The 15,203-nt window shown below is 37.1% G+C and overlaps 1 protein-coding gene across 7 annotated transcripts; it reads right to left on the bottom strand.

The window, feature by feature from the left end:
- Window positions 1–622: 622 nt before the first annotated feature.
- LOC116248727 (cysteine-rich receptor-like protein kinase 2) lies at window positions 623–13,917 on the bottom strand. 7 transcript variants are annotated; one of them, XR_004171052.2, is made up of 10 exons: window positions 13,730–13,917; window positions 13,452–13,549; window positions 11,039–11,742; window positions 9,027–9,146; window positions 8,202–8,329; window positions 6,696–6,909; window positions 4,948–5,179; window positions 3,701–3,851; window positions 2,505–2,881; window positions 623–897 (listed from the first exon to the last, which is right to left on the bottom strand). XR_004171052.2 is itself a non-coding variant. In XM_031621677.1 (9 exons), the coding sequence occupies exons 1-9, from the start codon at window positions 13,859–13,861 to the stop codon at window positions 2,570–2,572; spliced, it is 2,091 nt and encodes a 696-aa protein (XP_031477537.1). In that variant the 5' UTR covers window positions 13,862–13,917; the 3' UTR covers window positions 2,306–2,569. The 7 variants fall into 7 exon arrangements, 6 of the variants coding, with proteins under 6 accessions (XP_031477537.1, XP_031477540.1, XP_049932342.1 ...); XM_031621677.1 differs by lacking the exon at window positions 623–897 and having other exon boundaries at window positions 2,306–2,881; XM_031621680.1 differs by lacking the exon at window positions 623–897 and having other exon boundaries at window positions 2,306–2,761.
- Between the last annotated feature and the right edge of the window lie 1,286 nt (window positions 13,918–15,203).

The following is a 15,203-nucleotide window of genomic DNA, read 5'->3' as shown; positions in this document are numbered from 1 at the left end:
TTTTGAGCAGGTCTCCTGTGATATCTAACCTTCAGTTTCAAAGCAACAACTAGTCCTTCACACCCCATGTTAGGCTCAGACCTATCGATAAACCTCCAATGGTTCTCATGATACTTTTAGTGCCAGTGGCCATATAGAGGCATCTGGGGCTAGATTCTAGTGTAAAGGTACAGTAAGCTCGCTCTTTTTTCTCTGGTCCATTGTTTGTGCATTTGGCTGTTTACTTGAACAGTCATCACTGTGGATTCTTCTTTCATGGTGTAGATCTACCTGTTTATTTACTCAAAACTACACTGTGAACTTTTTTAAATGCTATGAAAGGCTATCCCTGATGTAGTTAATCCCACAATTTAGGAAAGGAAACCGTAATTTTAATTGGATCTGACTGTATCTGACACTAAACATGAAAGCGATCTTAAAAATAGAACGTGTCATTCTCATTCATGGACCGGCCATCCTCTATATCAATCATAAAGAGTTATCAGCTTCAAACAGAAAAGTTCTCCCCATCTTAAAGAAAAAGTCACAATAGTAGATCTACTGGCTAAGAAAGCTTTATGAGGAGGACTCGTTGTAGAGCTACTGATCAATAAGCTTTATGACGAGAATATCCGCCTAAAAACTACTAAAATGGTCACAATGGGTCCATTGAATATGGGAAATTCATCTCTAAGGTGATGACTTGATTGACTTCTCTACGCACTTGAATTTTTAGTGTTACATTCACAATCATTCCAGGTGTCTGAATAGGGACGACTGCATAAGGCATTCAAGAGGGATATTGAAAGTTTAACCGATACCTGGGCTTGTACATCGCCTGCTGCAAGGCAGAAGATTTGAGAACTTGACATGTGGCTTTTCTTGGAGGAGTACCATTTAAGGGTTCAAAGAGACCATCTAACCACCAAATAAAAAGTTGTGAATATTCTAAAGAACAAAAAACTCTCATGAAAGAATGATAAACGCATGCTCATGTTCGAATATTTTACATTATAGCTGAATGAATTAGTTAAAAAAAATGGTTAAATGGAAAACCTTCAAACTTGAGCAATGTTACTAAAAGTTGCGCACTCTTTTGTGAAATTTTCAAATATGTATATCATGGTTTATTTAATAATGGGGGACATAGTGTTGCGCACCAGGATGCCAAACATAAGGTCTAACTTTATAGATATGCCTCATGAATTATTTTGCAATTCAAGCATTAAAACATGGTGCCATGTGTAGGCTTAGGATGTGGCATGCTAATGATATGTCAGATTCATGACACTCATAGGTGTCATGACCTAGTAAACAATTTGTACGTCACAATCTTCTGCAGTATGGCATGATAACAACCTTATTTTTTGCAATCTAAAGTGGGTAAACCAATACTAATTTAAAAAGTATAATTTGGTAAGGCCCACCAGTTTGTCATGCTTGTTACATGAATAATGTATCTAAAAGAACACAGTCTACGAAAATTAAACATATTTTCGTGTGTTCCTCCGCATACAACAAAAAACATATAGCTTATGCTATGATTTCCTCTTGTCTGAGCCAAAACGGCGGACAAAAAATTTGTTGTAATCAACTTCATTCTGCTCAATGACAAAGAAGAAGATTTTGTTTGTTATCTTTCGATTTACTAGTGACATGGCCTACCAAGATGTGAAGGACAAAACACAATGTTACTTGGACTTAAGTGTTCAATTACATGGATTTGGCTGCAAACCCAAGATCTTGGACTCCAAATGCACATCAACCACCTGCTACCTGTTGAACTTGTTGGGGTTTCCACAAAATTGATAAATTCCAAAGTGTAGTAAAATTTTTTATGAGTGTGATGAAACCCCTCTTTCACTTTACTATTTATTGGCACCGTTTAAGGATTTCCTGCCATGCACACCAAGCTTCTTCAACCTTATGCAAAAGATAATCTCTCATGGGACTCCAAGAAAGTTCTAGGCTATTTGAACAGGCTAGTGTTGTCTCTCAACCAATAAAGAAGGGGAAGCTAGATTCGATAGACAGGCAATCTTCGTGTTTCAACCAAAAACTGCAGCTACATAGGATAGAGAAAAAATGAACTTGGAGCTGCCGTTTATATTTTAGAGGTAAGGCCTCTGCACATACAGGACAACGTTTGCTACCCTTCGTGGGTTCAGAACACCTAATTTATTTTTTCTTTTCTAACAAATCACCATGCAGATTTGAGCTCCATGTCCAAAACCCTAATAATAAAAAAAATCCACAACCTAATCCTGCAAATCATTACACCATAAATGACATGACTGCATGAATTAAATGAAATTAGACTGAGATGAACAAATACAACATAATATTTTTTTATATAACAATGGATAAACATTTACATTACTGGGCAAACATTCATTTTCACATGTACATATATGCTCAAATTATAACCATCATTCTTCTTTTAGATAGATAAATTTCAACATCACCACACAACAAGACATACAAGTTACTGACGAAAAAGAAGACCATGGACGAATGGTGCTTACTTAACTGAACCAGACTTTTACCAGCTTCCTGTGGCCTGGAAGAATATGAGGAGGAGGAAGAGAACTCAACGAGCTCCAAGGGACATTGACATTGTGGCGTTAGATTTGCATGAGGCACTTGATGTAGATGTATCACCACGAACTCTGTTTGTGGCATCTATGAAAGTTGGTCTTGTTGGCTTGCTCAAACCCAACTCCCCTTTATTTAGGAGCATAACTACCACCTCGGACATTGTTGGCCTCATGGAGACAGCAGACTGGGTACAAAGAAGCGCTATCTTAATCACCTTAATCATTTCCTCTTCTGTGAACTCATTTGGGTCAAAGTGCTGATCCACTAATTCTAAAAGTGAGTCTGACTCATATAATCTCCATGCCTGAATGAACATTTAAGATTTTGAACCAAAGAGCTAAAGTCTTTAGAGAACATGCACTGATATAGGAGCCTTAATACAAGAAAGATCTGATTTAACCAAAAGATCAAGCATATTCAAGAGCCTGGTCTAACTTGAACTCTATATTATTTGTTAAAAAGGAGATTGTTTAACCTAAAAGAAACAATTCCAACAAGATAAAGACAAACAGAATGGGCAGTCGTTCTGATGAATATAAATAATTAGACCAAGACCCATCGCACATCCTTGTAGTCACAAATTCATGCAAGCCAACCAGGGAAATGACTGTGTTAATCATTAAGAAAGGAATGAGGGATATCAATTATGTTGCATACAGTATGTTGCATGTTTTACACGAGTAGGAACTAAGCAGAGCACTTTACCCAGAGTGGGTTAACAAAAGCCCAGTTAGATATTGTTGAAGTTTAACAAGTTTCAATAACTTGCTTGAATGCAAGGCAAAAAAAAAAATGTTGACAGGTAAAAAAAAAATTATTGACATAGATTGGTTTACCTAAAAAAAAACACCATATAAGGTGTTATAACTTTTACTTTCTAGCATGAGAACAAATCTTCTTATTCTTTTTCATTTTAGGCATGAAAAACTCCACAAACTTGGGTGGGTGGGCTCTCACAAGATCCTCAAGTACAAGGAGCTCAAGGGTTCAATACCTGGAGAATGTTGGTTGGCATCATCTGGTATACTCCACCAAACTCGTTATTCATATATTCTTGTTCAATAAAAAAACATCAAGTGGTGTTATTGATCCAACATAAAAATGGGTTTAAATAGGTGCTTACCCACTCAAGCAGATATTGAGTAACGGGCTCCAGTTTTATGTCATTGCTCCTTCGACCACTTACGATTTCCAGGACAACCACACCAAAGCTGTAAGTGTCCACTTTCTCTGACAATTGCCCATGGATTGCATATTCAGGTGCAGTGTAACCCCTGTGAAAGAAAAACATACATTGAATCACAAAGAGTGTCATGATAACATCGACTTTGTACAGTAAATGACTGGAGAGCAGATTTTATCATGGTTGCCTACAAATTTCTCATACAAATATTTCCATCAAACTGTCTTGCTAAAGGACATACAGATATGAACAAAATATAGCTTAATGTATTACAGAAAGGCCCATAAAACACTTGCAGCATTTCTATTTAGCAGGGTTAGATGTAAATGTGTTGAATTTGTTGAACCTTATGTTTGACAAGTAAAAAGTATTCTGTCTTAGTGTTAGAGGATCATCTTTCACATTCAGGATTTACATGGAAGACCATCAACCAAGCTCACATGGTCAGCCACTAGTTCATCATGTTCACTACTTCACATACAAGTCTGACAGCCTGGATCGTTGTTAGGTTCAGTGAAAAATCATTTATGCCACAGTCAATCTTATTTCCAACAGCAGCTAAGAAAGTACCAATTAAAAGGCTGAGGTCCATCAGATAACTAAGAAAATATCAGGTTTTTTAAATTTCTACAGCCAGGACCAAAAACTTGTTAGCTGCAGTCCCAAAAGAACTACTGTCCTCCTTCATTTGTGGAATTCCTCTTCTTTTTTGGTAGGAAGTAGTTCCTGAACCAGGAGAGTAGATATATTTTAATCTGAAAAACAGACACACTAAATTTTGGTAGATTCAAGAAACTTTGAACAAAAATCACTCGTAGAAAATTTTAACAGAAACTTAAAATTTCACAACTCAACCAACAGAAAATGAACCATTCAATAGGAAATAATTCGTCACCATGCAATGCAGGTCATCAAACTGACCCATATTTTATGTTTAATTATGCGGGACTGATCTCCATGCATGGGCAAGTCATCACACTATTACAGGATCGTAAATGTGCTATGAGCAGTAGGTTGCAATTTAACAAGAATGCTTCTCTGAGAAAACATTACAATTTCTTTGACATGGGAAAAGAATTTGTCCTAATAAGTGAAATAATTCAAGCCGCTGAAGGGTGTTTTTGGATGTGTGTGCCTGTAAATGCATGAACATGCATGCATAAGCAGCACATGAGCAAATTACTGACAAGGTTCCTGCAAATCTGGTGCTAAGATGGCTTTGGCCTTCTGGAAGAAGCCTTGCAAGTCCAAAATCAGCAATCTTAGGCTGAAAATCGTTATCAAGAAGTATATTGCTTGACTTGATGTCGCGATGTATAATGCACACATGGAATTCGTCATGCAAGTATGCAAGGCCTCTTGCCATCCCAACAATTATGCCAAACCGCTGCTTCCAGTTTAGTGTGCCTTGCTGGTCACCTACACAAATTATCAAAAAGGAATATTTAAAATGTAATGATGTTAAGAATAGTTCTGCTTAATCTATCCATTTATGCATGTATATGACAGAAAATTTTGGTAAAGGAAAATAAACAGAATATGCTTTATTTCTCAGACCCAAACATGCTAAGAAAACTCCTATCAGTAACAAACAGTGCCACAGATGAGGGGACTTGTAATAAAAAGGTTCCAGCTTAGCTATATTGAATCTCATAGCCAACATCTGCATCTGCTCGTTGGAGGAGACACAAGGAAATATAATCCGTCTTCAATACATTGACTAATTTGAAACATGGAGAGGGTCAAAATTAACTTTGGTTGCAGGATATGCCTTGAAACAGGACAGAATGGATAGGTCAAAACGGACTTCCATAAAATGGACATCCGTTTGTTATCTTTTCAAACACACACCAATACAGACTAGGGAGACAGGGACAGAGAGATTTGAGAGCAAGTTTTGGAAGATTTTTGGGGCAAAAAAAAAAAACAAATCAAACCTACTGAGATGTCACCAGAACTATTCTCAATATGAGACCTATGATCCAACATAATGCACATTAGTAGAAATGCATGCACATGAAAAAAGAAAAGAGAAGGCAACTCTCAGCCTAATGGATGATATCCACAGCATCAATCAGGCGATTCAGACATGAAATTCTCATCTACTATCTAATGACAACTGGAAACAAAACTCTGAACATCCCATCTTTAGCATTTGAGAGTTATAAAATTTCCTTTCAATCGGTGCGAAACAAATTATATGTACAAGAGGTTTTGAAGTTTTTTGATGTACTGCTACCGTGTAACCATCTAATCCATATCCAACCCACTTCATGCTCATGAAGTGCAAATGGATCAGATCTAAACCAGACTGTACTAAAGTCAAATCCAACACTGAAATGCTTGCTTGAATCCAAATTCAGAAAACCTAATTAACTGCAACCATGTCCGAGTCCAGAAATTGTTTTGTATACTGGAAGGAAAGGTGCCCAAAGATATAGTGACTATGATAAAAAGATGTGTCAAAACACACCCCTTAAATGTAAATTAACAATCTAAATTTATAAACGGGCAGATTAGAGTTATTGAATGATCCAAATCTCAATCCAATCCAAACTGAACACATACTCTACTTAACATATAGATTTATAGATAAAAGATTGGATTTGGATTGTATATCTGAGTAAAACTGATTGAGTTGAAGGTGTTATTTCAATTACTCTAAAGAGGCAGATTAAACTTATTGAAAATAATTGACGATAAATGTCATCCTAGAAACTGTTCAGATGTTAGAGACTTTACAAAAAGGAAATATGAATAAAAATTATCTACCGGCACTTGCTCAGACAATATTGATGAAGTTATATGCCAACAGTCAACCAGAACATGCGATGTACGACAACAACCTCTACGGCTTGTCCCAAATTAAACAAAAGATGACTAGTTAACTCTTGCAAAAATGTTTCAGGATAAATCGGAAGATCAAAGCAAATACCAAATAAGAATATGTCAAGGCTTTTGTTGGGCATGTACTCATATACAAGCATCATATCAGGGCCTTTGCTGCAACAACCAAGAAGCCGAACAAGATTCCTGTGATGCACATTGCTAATAAGTTTCACTTCACCCTCAAATGAATCCTTTGCCTTCTGTGACTTCTCTATTGCTAGTTTCTTGACAGCTACCACCTTTCCATTCTTAAGGATACCCTGTCAGAAATTAAACCAATTACTGAAAATCAAAAGTTTAGCATCTAGAATTTACCTACGTATGGGGAAAGAGCATGGCAACAATGGATATCTACATCTAGCAATAGCAAGATGCAAAAACACAGTAAGCCTTAACGTTACTTCTGAATTTCTAATTCAACATGCAATTTTCCTAAATACACTCCATATTATGCTACAAAGATGTCCACATGAAAATGAGAAGCATGCATAGACATGTACACAAACCCAAAGGATCAATTAAATTTGGTAATAAATGTAAGTCTCCTCCAACCTTACAAATAAAGTCCAAAATGACTTGATAAAGAACCTCAAGAGACAGCTCACAGTGATAAAGGTCCAAGAGAAACCACTCATAAGATGAAAATTGCACCAAGGCACACAAAAGCTGAATATTATTAAAAAGAAATAATTACAATCCACCAAGGGACAGATTTACAAATGGGGAGAATCCCCTTATTATGGAGGAGAAGAAGATAGACCAGCTCAACAGCTCAAAATAGAGCCACTGGAGCAGTCCAATGGCTAAGTCAGCCTGGTCAAAGCTCAATTCTGACCAGGCTGCAACTAAAAGGTATAATTACAAAGAAATAAGAAAACAAAGCTACATTGTCTCCTATATACGTGTATATACATTACTATACATATATATATGCCATATTACATAGGTACTTATAGAAATCTGTATAAAAAAATACTTAAAAAGGATATAAGTGTACAATGATATATATATATATATATATTCACGTGATTTTCAGCATGGTGGTTATTCCAAGACATTGAATAGATAAGGTCATGCCTTCAACAATAATCATTCCAATACGAAGCTAAGAATATAAAATTAGAAATTAATCTAGAGAACTACTTTTTTGCCATAAACCCAAATATGGGCCTGATAGTTTTCATTTTCCAGAGATAGGCCCCAACTCTACTGATAGTTATGAAATCGGGGCCTACCTTTGGCATTGCTCTTTAGCATATCGGGGCCTACCTTTAGCATTTCCCTTTAGCATCACAGTTACGACAGAGGTTCCTTTTCGATTAAGAACGCTTTGTAACTGGAAAGGACAACGTTAAAGCATACAATATCTTAACCTCCAGCTTTTATCCAAACACGGGAACCTCTTAGTAATCACACATTCAAAATATAAGAAACATGAACCATGAATTCTACGTGTGGTACTTGGAGATAAATTAATACAAAGTAGATGTCTCAATGGTTTGCACCCTACAAAGCTACAAGAATAACATGTGACTGGAAACAAAAGAAAAACCTTGTAAACCTCCCCAAAGCCTCCTTCACCAAGCTTGTTCTCTAGGCTGAAATTACTTGTGGCAGTTCTAAGATCAGAATAATGGAAGTTCATTGGGCCTTGCAGTTCAGTCGCAACTAATATGTCTCCTGCAAGCATAACACTCAGTTCTTAATATATTCAGAACGGAGCTCAAGTGCTCAACGTTATGCACACGAAATGGAAATAATTAGGAATTCAACATAACAGAAAACGAACAAGGGTCCAAATTCCAAGTTGTTGTCATTTTGTCTCTATTGATCCATTTGGGCTTACTTCCTTGCAAGTTTCTACAGTCTTACAAGCTAAAGTTTGAAGTTTGAACTTTAATACTTCAGAAATATCAACAAGTTCCACATAAGAAAAATAAAACAATCTTACAAGGTATTGCATCCACAGCGCAGGAAAAAAAAAAAGGCATAGTTACCATTTCAAGACAATTCAAAGTTCAAATCTTGTTACCTGAGAGGCATCCAAGTGGAAAGTTCTTAAGACTCAGAAAAGATAGTCATGAATTAGGGGCAAATTGATCAAATTTGGCATGAGCGTGATCTGAGTGCCCCAAATGTTTGCCATGTCCAACAAAAGTTTATAGCCAGTATATCAGGTTCATGTGATTGTTTCTCACATCCATTAATAGTCATTTTACCGTTATATCAAAAATTTGCATCAAAATAATATAACATCTCAATTATTAAAAAGTGCATTATGTAAATCAATCTTGAATGCTTTCTAGGATATACTACAGTTTTAAGTTTTAACCATCTAATACAAATGACATCATACATAAGATGTTTCTATTTTTACCTTTAGCAGAAGGTGCTTTTCTGGATTGCCGCCAAAAAATGAAGAATGAAAGAGCTAAGATAACAACTAGAGCTCCTCCACCAAGGACACCTCCAAGGATATATTTCTTGCTTGAACCATCTGCAGTTATCAAAATAGACAAAAAATAAGTTCAACTACCAAACAAGTTCAACTTCTTTTTTCCATACTTTAAAACCTAGTAAGTGCCCAAAAGTAAGCATGGGCATTGGGCCGGCCCGGCCCGATAAGGGTCAGACTCGGGCCCGCCCACAGCCCGAAACCCGAGACTGGGCCTGGCCTAACAACTCGAAACCCAAGCTTGGGACCGACCCAGCCCGGCTCGGTTAAAATAAAAAAAAATATATTTTGAAAACATAAAATAAACTTTTATTTGTAATAATAAAACATATATTAAAATAAAAAATATTAAAATATATTGGGCCCCGTCGAGCCAACCCGGGCCGATTTTTTCGGGCCCAAACCCAAGCCAAATCGGGCCGAGTACTGGGGACCCAACAGGCAAGTCGGCTTAAACCATCAAGGTTGAAAGAGACACATGCTCCGATACCCGAAGGTGCTGTGCTGCCCTATAATACAAGGCTCATGCGATGAAGAAACTTTTCTGATGCGCAAGGGAGAGACATAAGTTGGTTTACACTAAAATCTTTTAGCTGAGCCACTCCAAAAGGTCAGTTGGTTTTCCTTGTCAGGGAAAGACAAAATTTTGGCAGGTACCTTGTGGAGTCTAGCCTCTTATGACAAGGCACTGCTGGACAAACTCCTGTAGATGCCATAATTTATAAAGGAAAACAATAGCAGGTTGAAGATCTTATGATATACATAAGTTTCTGAAGGAAATCAAAACAAAAGGAAAGTTTTTTATTCCTCTCTTTCCTGCGTCATCCCTTACAGAATTGTGGTTAACCTTGTTCTTTGTACCATATTTATTCAAGATAGGGTATGCTTCTCATCTTGGAAGATCCAACCACTGCTGCAAGTTAGTATATCCCAAACAATGATCCCACAGAAAGCACAAAATCCAATAAATATCAATTTTACAACAAAAATCATTTTGAAGAAAAAAAGACACGAAAAAGTTTTGGCAGGTTTAAGATTTAGAAATAAAATAAAAATCTGGATACACATGAAGAGAAGAGTATATAAAAATATAGTGACAGATTAAGTCATCTAAAACCTAAATTTGACAGTCTTGTACAATTTTGTTGTATTCCTATCGTCCTGTGCATCTATGACACAAGAAAATGAAAAATTATCCAAAATATTTCCTATATCACACAAATATTTTCAAGATACTGCCAATATTCATCAAACATAATATAACCTGACAGAATGCTCTTGAAGAGCATATGAATTTGATGTCCTTCGGCTTACAGGTCACAACCGTATTCCACTCTGAAGCACAAATGACACAAAGAAAGAAGTACAATTTAATAAAGGAGCTCTCTCACCTCCTTCATTAATTTATTAGACCGCAATTAGCTGTTATTGGTGAAAACTATGGCGATGGATCATTAATATTTCCATGTCTATACCAGGTTCATAAGTGGCTCACATAAAAATATGTTCATCAAATTCTAAATTGTTGGTGGCTGTTGTAAGTTAGAGGCCAACCAAACTCACATAGGCACACGTATTGGCTATTCAGCTAATAGTATGCCCCAGAATTAATGATAAACTGTATGTCTGGCCAAGTTTTACAATATAAAGAATCACATAGTGCTTAATTTACAAATATTAACCAAAGATTTAACAGACCTCAGCATTGACACTGTCAACCAGGAATTCCATCCGTAAATTATGACCTCATGTGAATGGGATTGTTATAGCAGCAGTGAAGATTATCTTTATGTAAGTATGAATTATGAAAGGAAAACATGTCAATTCTTCAGTTCACTCTAAGCTTTTAACTAGAGTCAACCTAATTCACTCCTAAGGAGCTGCACACTTTAGCTGATTCCTTCTGAAACTGAAATGAACAATCTATTACTCACTTTTGCCGAGGAAACTTGTGATATCAACGGTCTGGTTGTCCAAAAAGAAAGGTGAACTTGAATATCTCATGAAACACCCAGCATCCACAGCTCGTCCATCAGCCTCTGGTGGACAACTTTTTATGTTGGTATACGCAACATTCAGGCAATTCGTACATTCACTTTCAGAAGCAGTCAGTATGCATTGGGCAACAGCATACACAACAGTATTCTGACTTCCTTCGGACTTTACAGCAGCAAAATAACCATGGATTTTTGGAGTCGCAGAAGCTAGATCACTTAAGACTCTATCAGCAAGTTGAATAAAGGTCCCTTTCTGGGTTGCAGTCTGGTTTCCACACAAGGCAACATTTCCTGGTAAGGTTGTCTGGTCAAAGAAATTATTGCTTTCATATCTTATGAAACAGCCATCATAGATGACTCTAGCACCGTTTGCAGATGAACAATTGCGTATCTGAAGTTCAGCTGTTGTGAAACAAGACAAGCAGTCAGATGTAGAGAGGTAGTCCCGGCACTGTGCTAAGACATAGACTGGGTCTGACCCTTGGGCTTTCTCGGTTGTGGCAAACTTTTTCGAATTCAATTGGGCACGTAGATCATTGAAGGAGGAATTAAGGTTTTGGAAGAAAGTAGCTGTGTTGGCCACATTGTATTGGCTGCAGCCTTTGTTTAAGAGGACAGATTGTGGGCTTGCATCTGCAGGGCTGAAAGGACAAAGCCCACTGATTAGCAAACTAAATAGAAAAGTTAAGAAGACTTTTCTCATTTACTCTGCAGAGTTTAAACTGCTTAAAAATACAACAAGATCAGAGAAGAGGAGAGATCAAAAAGCAAAGCAGGGGAAGGGAGCAGAGGGTGGACTAAGCTGGATCACTTTTATGTATACATCAGCTCGATTCTATTGGTCACCTACGGAAGCAATCAGCATCTGATCTAAAAGCCCTGCATAAAAGGTCTAATACAATTCCTTGTGACCTCGACAATGTGTAACACTAAGGCACAAAATCATGTGCAGATTCTGAACCTTGAAGTAGTAGTTGCAGGATAAACAGTAGAACCAATTCATATTCACAGTTCAACCTAAATCATAATTATATATTGAAGAAGACTCAATCTACTGAAAATCCTGAAAGTATGAAACAAAATGTTCTGCATAAGGGCTTTCAAGCAGAAGCTAAAATACTGCCTGTGGAAGAAACTCGGACGGTATCCTGCAGAGTACATACGAATATCTGGATCAAACACCATAGGAAAAAAATTTGAAAAGAAAGCAAATCATTGATCGCGAACTGAATAATGGATTTCTGTGTGTTTAATGTGAACACTGAAAAGTGGAAAACAAAATCGTGGATGCTTGTCAAGGAAATAAAAATAATGTTAGGGATGATGGAACACATTGATCACGACTCCTTTTCATCATGAGACAAGCAGCATCGCAACGTCAAAAATATAGGTTAAACGGCGCCTTCGCTTTCAACTGAACAAAGAACGAAATGTACAATACGAAGACATATATGTTCTCAGTAAGGAAATATCAAATGCCAGGACTCCATCCGTTAGATTTGTCGACATAAACATTTTTCGGTGCGTGAACGCCGTGGGTCCATCAGTTAGACCTAATGACACTGTCACACATAATTCTTCACGGAATCGCACCAAAATCCAAGGCACGCCTTTGTGTCTCTGTGTTTTATGTGTGTCATGCCAAGTAAATCCTGGCTCCACGAAAGCACGTGAGGCCAGCACACTAACATATTAACAGCGCTTGCATGTTTCAGAGAGAGAAGGAAGGAGAGAAGATGGCGAAATAACCAAAAAAGAGAGAAACTAGGAAAACTGCAAAACACTTCCTGATAATTGAGAATCTCAACATATGCTGTCTATCAGAAAGCAGCACTATCAGGAGCAGGAAATTTTCACCAAAATGAAAGTACATCAAAGATCGGATATGCGACCTAAATCCTTGGAATTATAGTCGAAGCGAGATCTCCATGCAGATGTCCCTGGACACTCGAAAATAACGCTCTATTTTTATCGACGCCTCCAATAGCCAGGAAGGCGGATAAATTCAATTGATCAATTTTTTTCTTGCTCAAAGCTAAATTAGCATATATCTCTTTTATATTTTCGATCATTCTATCTCTTTTAAATATCGTGCACATTTTTCTGATAATAATCTTTTACTTTGCAGTCAAACCACTTCCACTCCAATCCCCGGGCAAATTAAACTCGCGATTTTCGATTGGAACTCCGATAAATAACAAAAGAATTCTCTCAGAGAAAACCTCGGATAAATTTTCAGATAACTTCCACGTCCGATACCTAAAGGCCTACAGGAACACAATCGCGGGAAATCTTGAACTTGTAAGAATTTGATGAGCTTAAACACATAAGAGGAAGAAACGTAACATACCGTAGAAACCCGCCGAGATCACATGAAAGAACGTAAAAAACAATTGAAAAAAGGAGAGTCGGGAAGAAGCAGCAATGCATCTGAGTTGCCGCGAAAACCTGAAAACAAAAGCGACAAATTTTAGTTTCATTCCGTTTCAGCGCGATTGCGTCATGAGCTAAAGTCAGCACTAAGGCATAAATCCACAAATCGACTTCGCGCGAGAGTCTTGAGAGATCAGAACCTCAAGATAGCTTGCTAACGAAAGCGAGCTCAGCACGAGCACGGGAAGAGCTTACCCTACAGGAAGAAAGACGCCGCCTAGCGAGTAGGAAGGAAGAGAGGCGTGGGAAGATGATGAAGGAGGAGGAGAATTCCCAACCGAAAATTAAAACTACGCGCCAACAGGAATGAGAGTGCGAACAATTCATCGTACGAGCTGAGGTCTTTGTCTCGAATATACACACCACTTGCTCATCCTTCAACTGCAACGTGAAAGGAAAAGAAGATTATGGGCCTGCGAGACCGTTTTCCAAGTAAAGCTAGCTGCCAGTCAGACATGTGGAAGGACATTTCCGTAAAGTCATATTTTGCTAATAAAGACAAAAACTTCACTTTATTAAAAAAAAAAAAGCAGGTGCGATTGGAACAGGAAAAATAGTGTTTGTTGCAATAATTTGCTTGCTTGAGTGAGGACAAAGAGATGATGGGAGCAGGAAAGCAAAAGCCGAAACAAAGTGAAAGGTAGTTTGAATGAGGGGAGTGAAGTCTTCTTGTATGAATTATAAAAAACTGCTTGACCTTTGAGTAATGACAGATCAGCCCATGGATTGGGCTGGAACTAAGAACATCATTATCAAAAAGCCACCTTACAGGGCGGGTCAAGTACACTCGGGCCCTGGTTCATTCCGGGAAAAAAAAAAGAACCAAAATGACCCCATCAGTTATCGGGCTGGTTCGGTGGACTAGATAAAATTTTTTAATATATATTTTATTCATTTTTATCTATATGATTAATTATATTTATACATTATTTTATATAAAAAAATTATGTTTTTTAATTTAATCGGGCCGAGCTAGAATTTTAGGTGTCGAGCTAAGCCCGAGCCTGGATTTCAGGTGTCGGGCCTGTCCGAGCCCAACTCCTTATTGGACCGGCTCGGGTCGAACCGATGCCCAGGCTTATTTGATGGAAAAGGATGGGAAAATGTTGATGTAAAAGCAAATTTATGGAAGTATAGTACTACACATGTTGTTTGAGGAGCTTTGATATATTTAGAATTATGAAAATTTGGAATCAAAATGTTCAATTTTTAAAAAATTAGAATTATTAAAGAAAGAGCTATTTTGTTTTCGTAATTAGAAAACTGAAACCTGCAATTTTGATTTCATTTTAATTTGAGGAGAAATTATGGTTCTTGAATTTTCATTATTGAAACAAAATTCCAAATCACCAAACACGAATTCAATGTTTCAAAAGTATTCTATTTACTATTCCAATATTCCATTCCCCAAGTATAGGGGCATTTTGGTAATTTTAGAGTTATATATATATATATATTGGTATAGTTTGTCTTGCTATACTGTTTAAGTATATTGAAATTCAATGATGAATCTTGTTGACTAGCAAGTCATCCAAGTTAGCTTAGGTGCTTTATAACGTTGGTTATATTTTTCCATTGCATGTTTTAAATTATCTAACAACGTTTATATGTTAAGTAAACGGAACATGTTTGTGAATTTTTTAATTAACTTTAGAAGAATATTTAGATG

This window comes from Nymphaea colorata, chromosome 2, assembly GCF_008831285.2.
Source record: "Nymphaea colorata isolate Beijing-Zhang1983 chromosome 2, ASM883128v2, whole genome shotgun sequence".
In the NCBI taxonomy this organism is placed as follows: Eukaryota; Viridiplantae; Streptophyta; class Magnoliopsida; order Nymphaeales; family Nymphaeaceae; genus Nymphaea; species Nymphaea colorata.
This window is presented reverse-complemented; position numbering and strand designations above follow the sequence as displayed.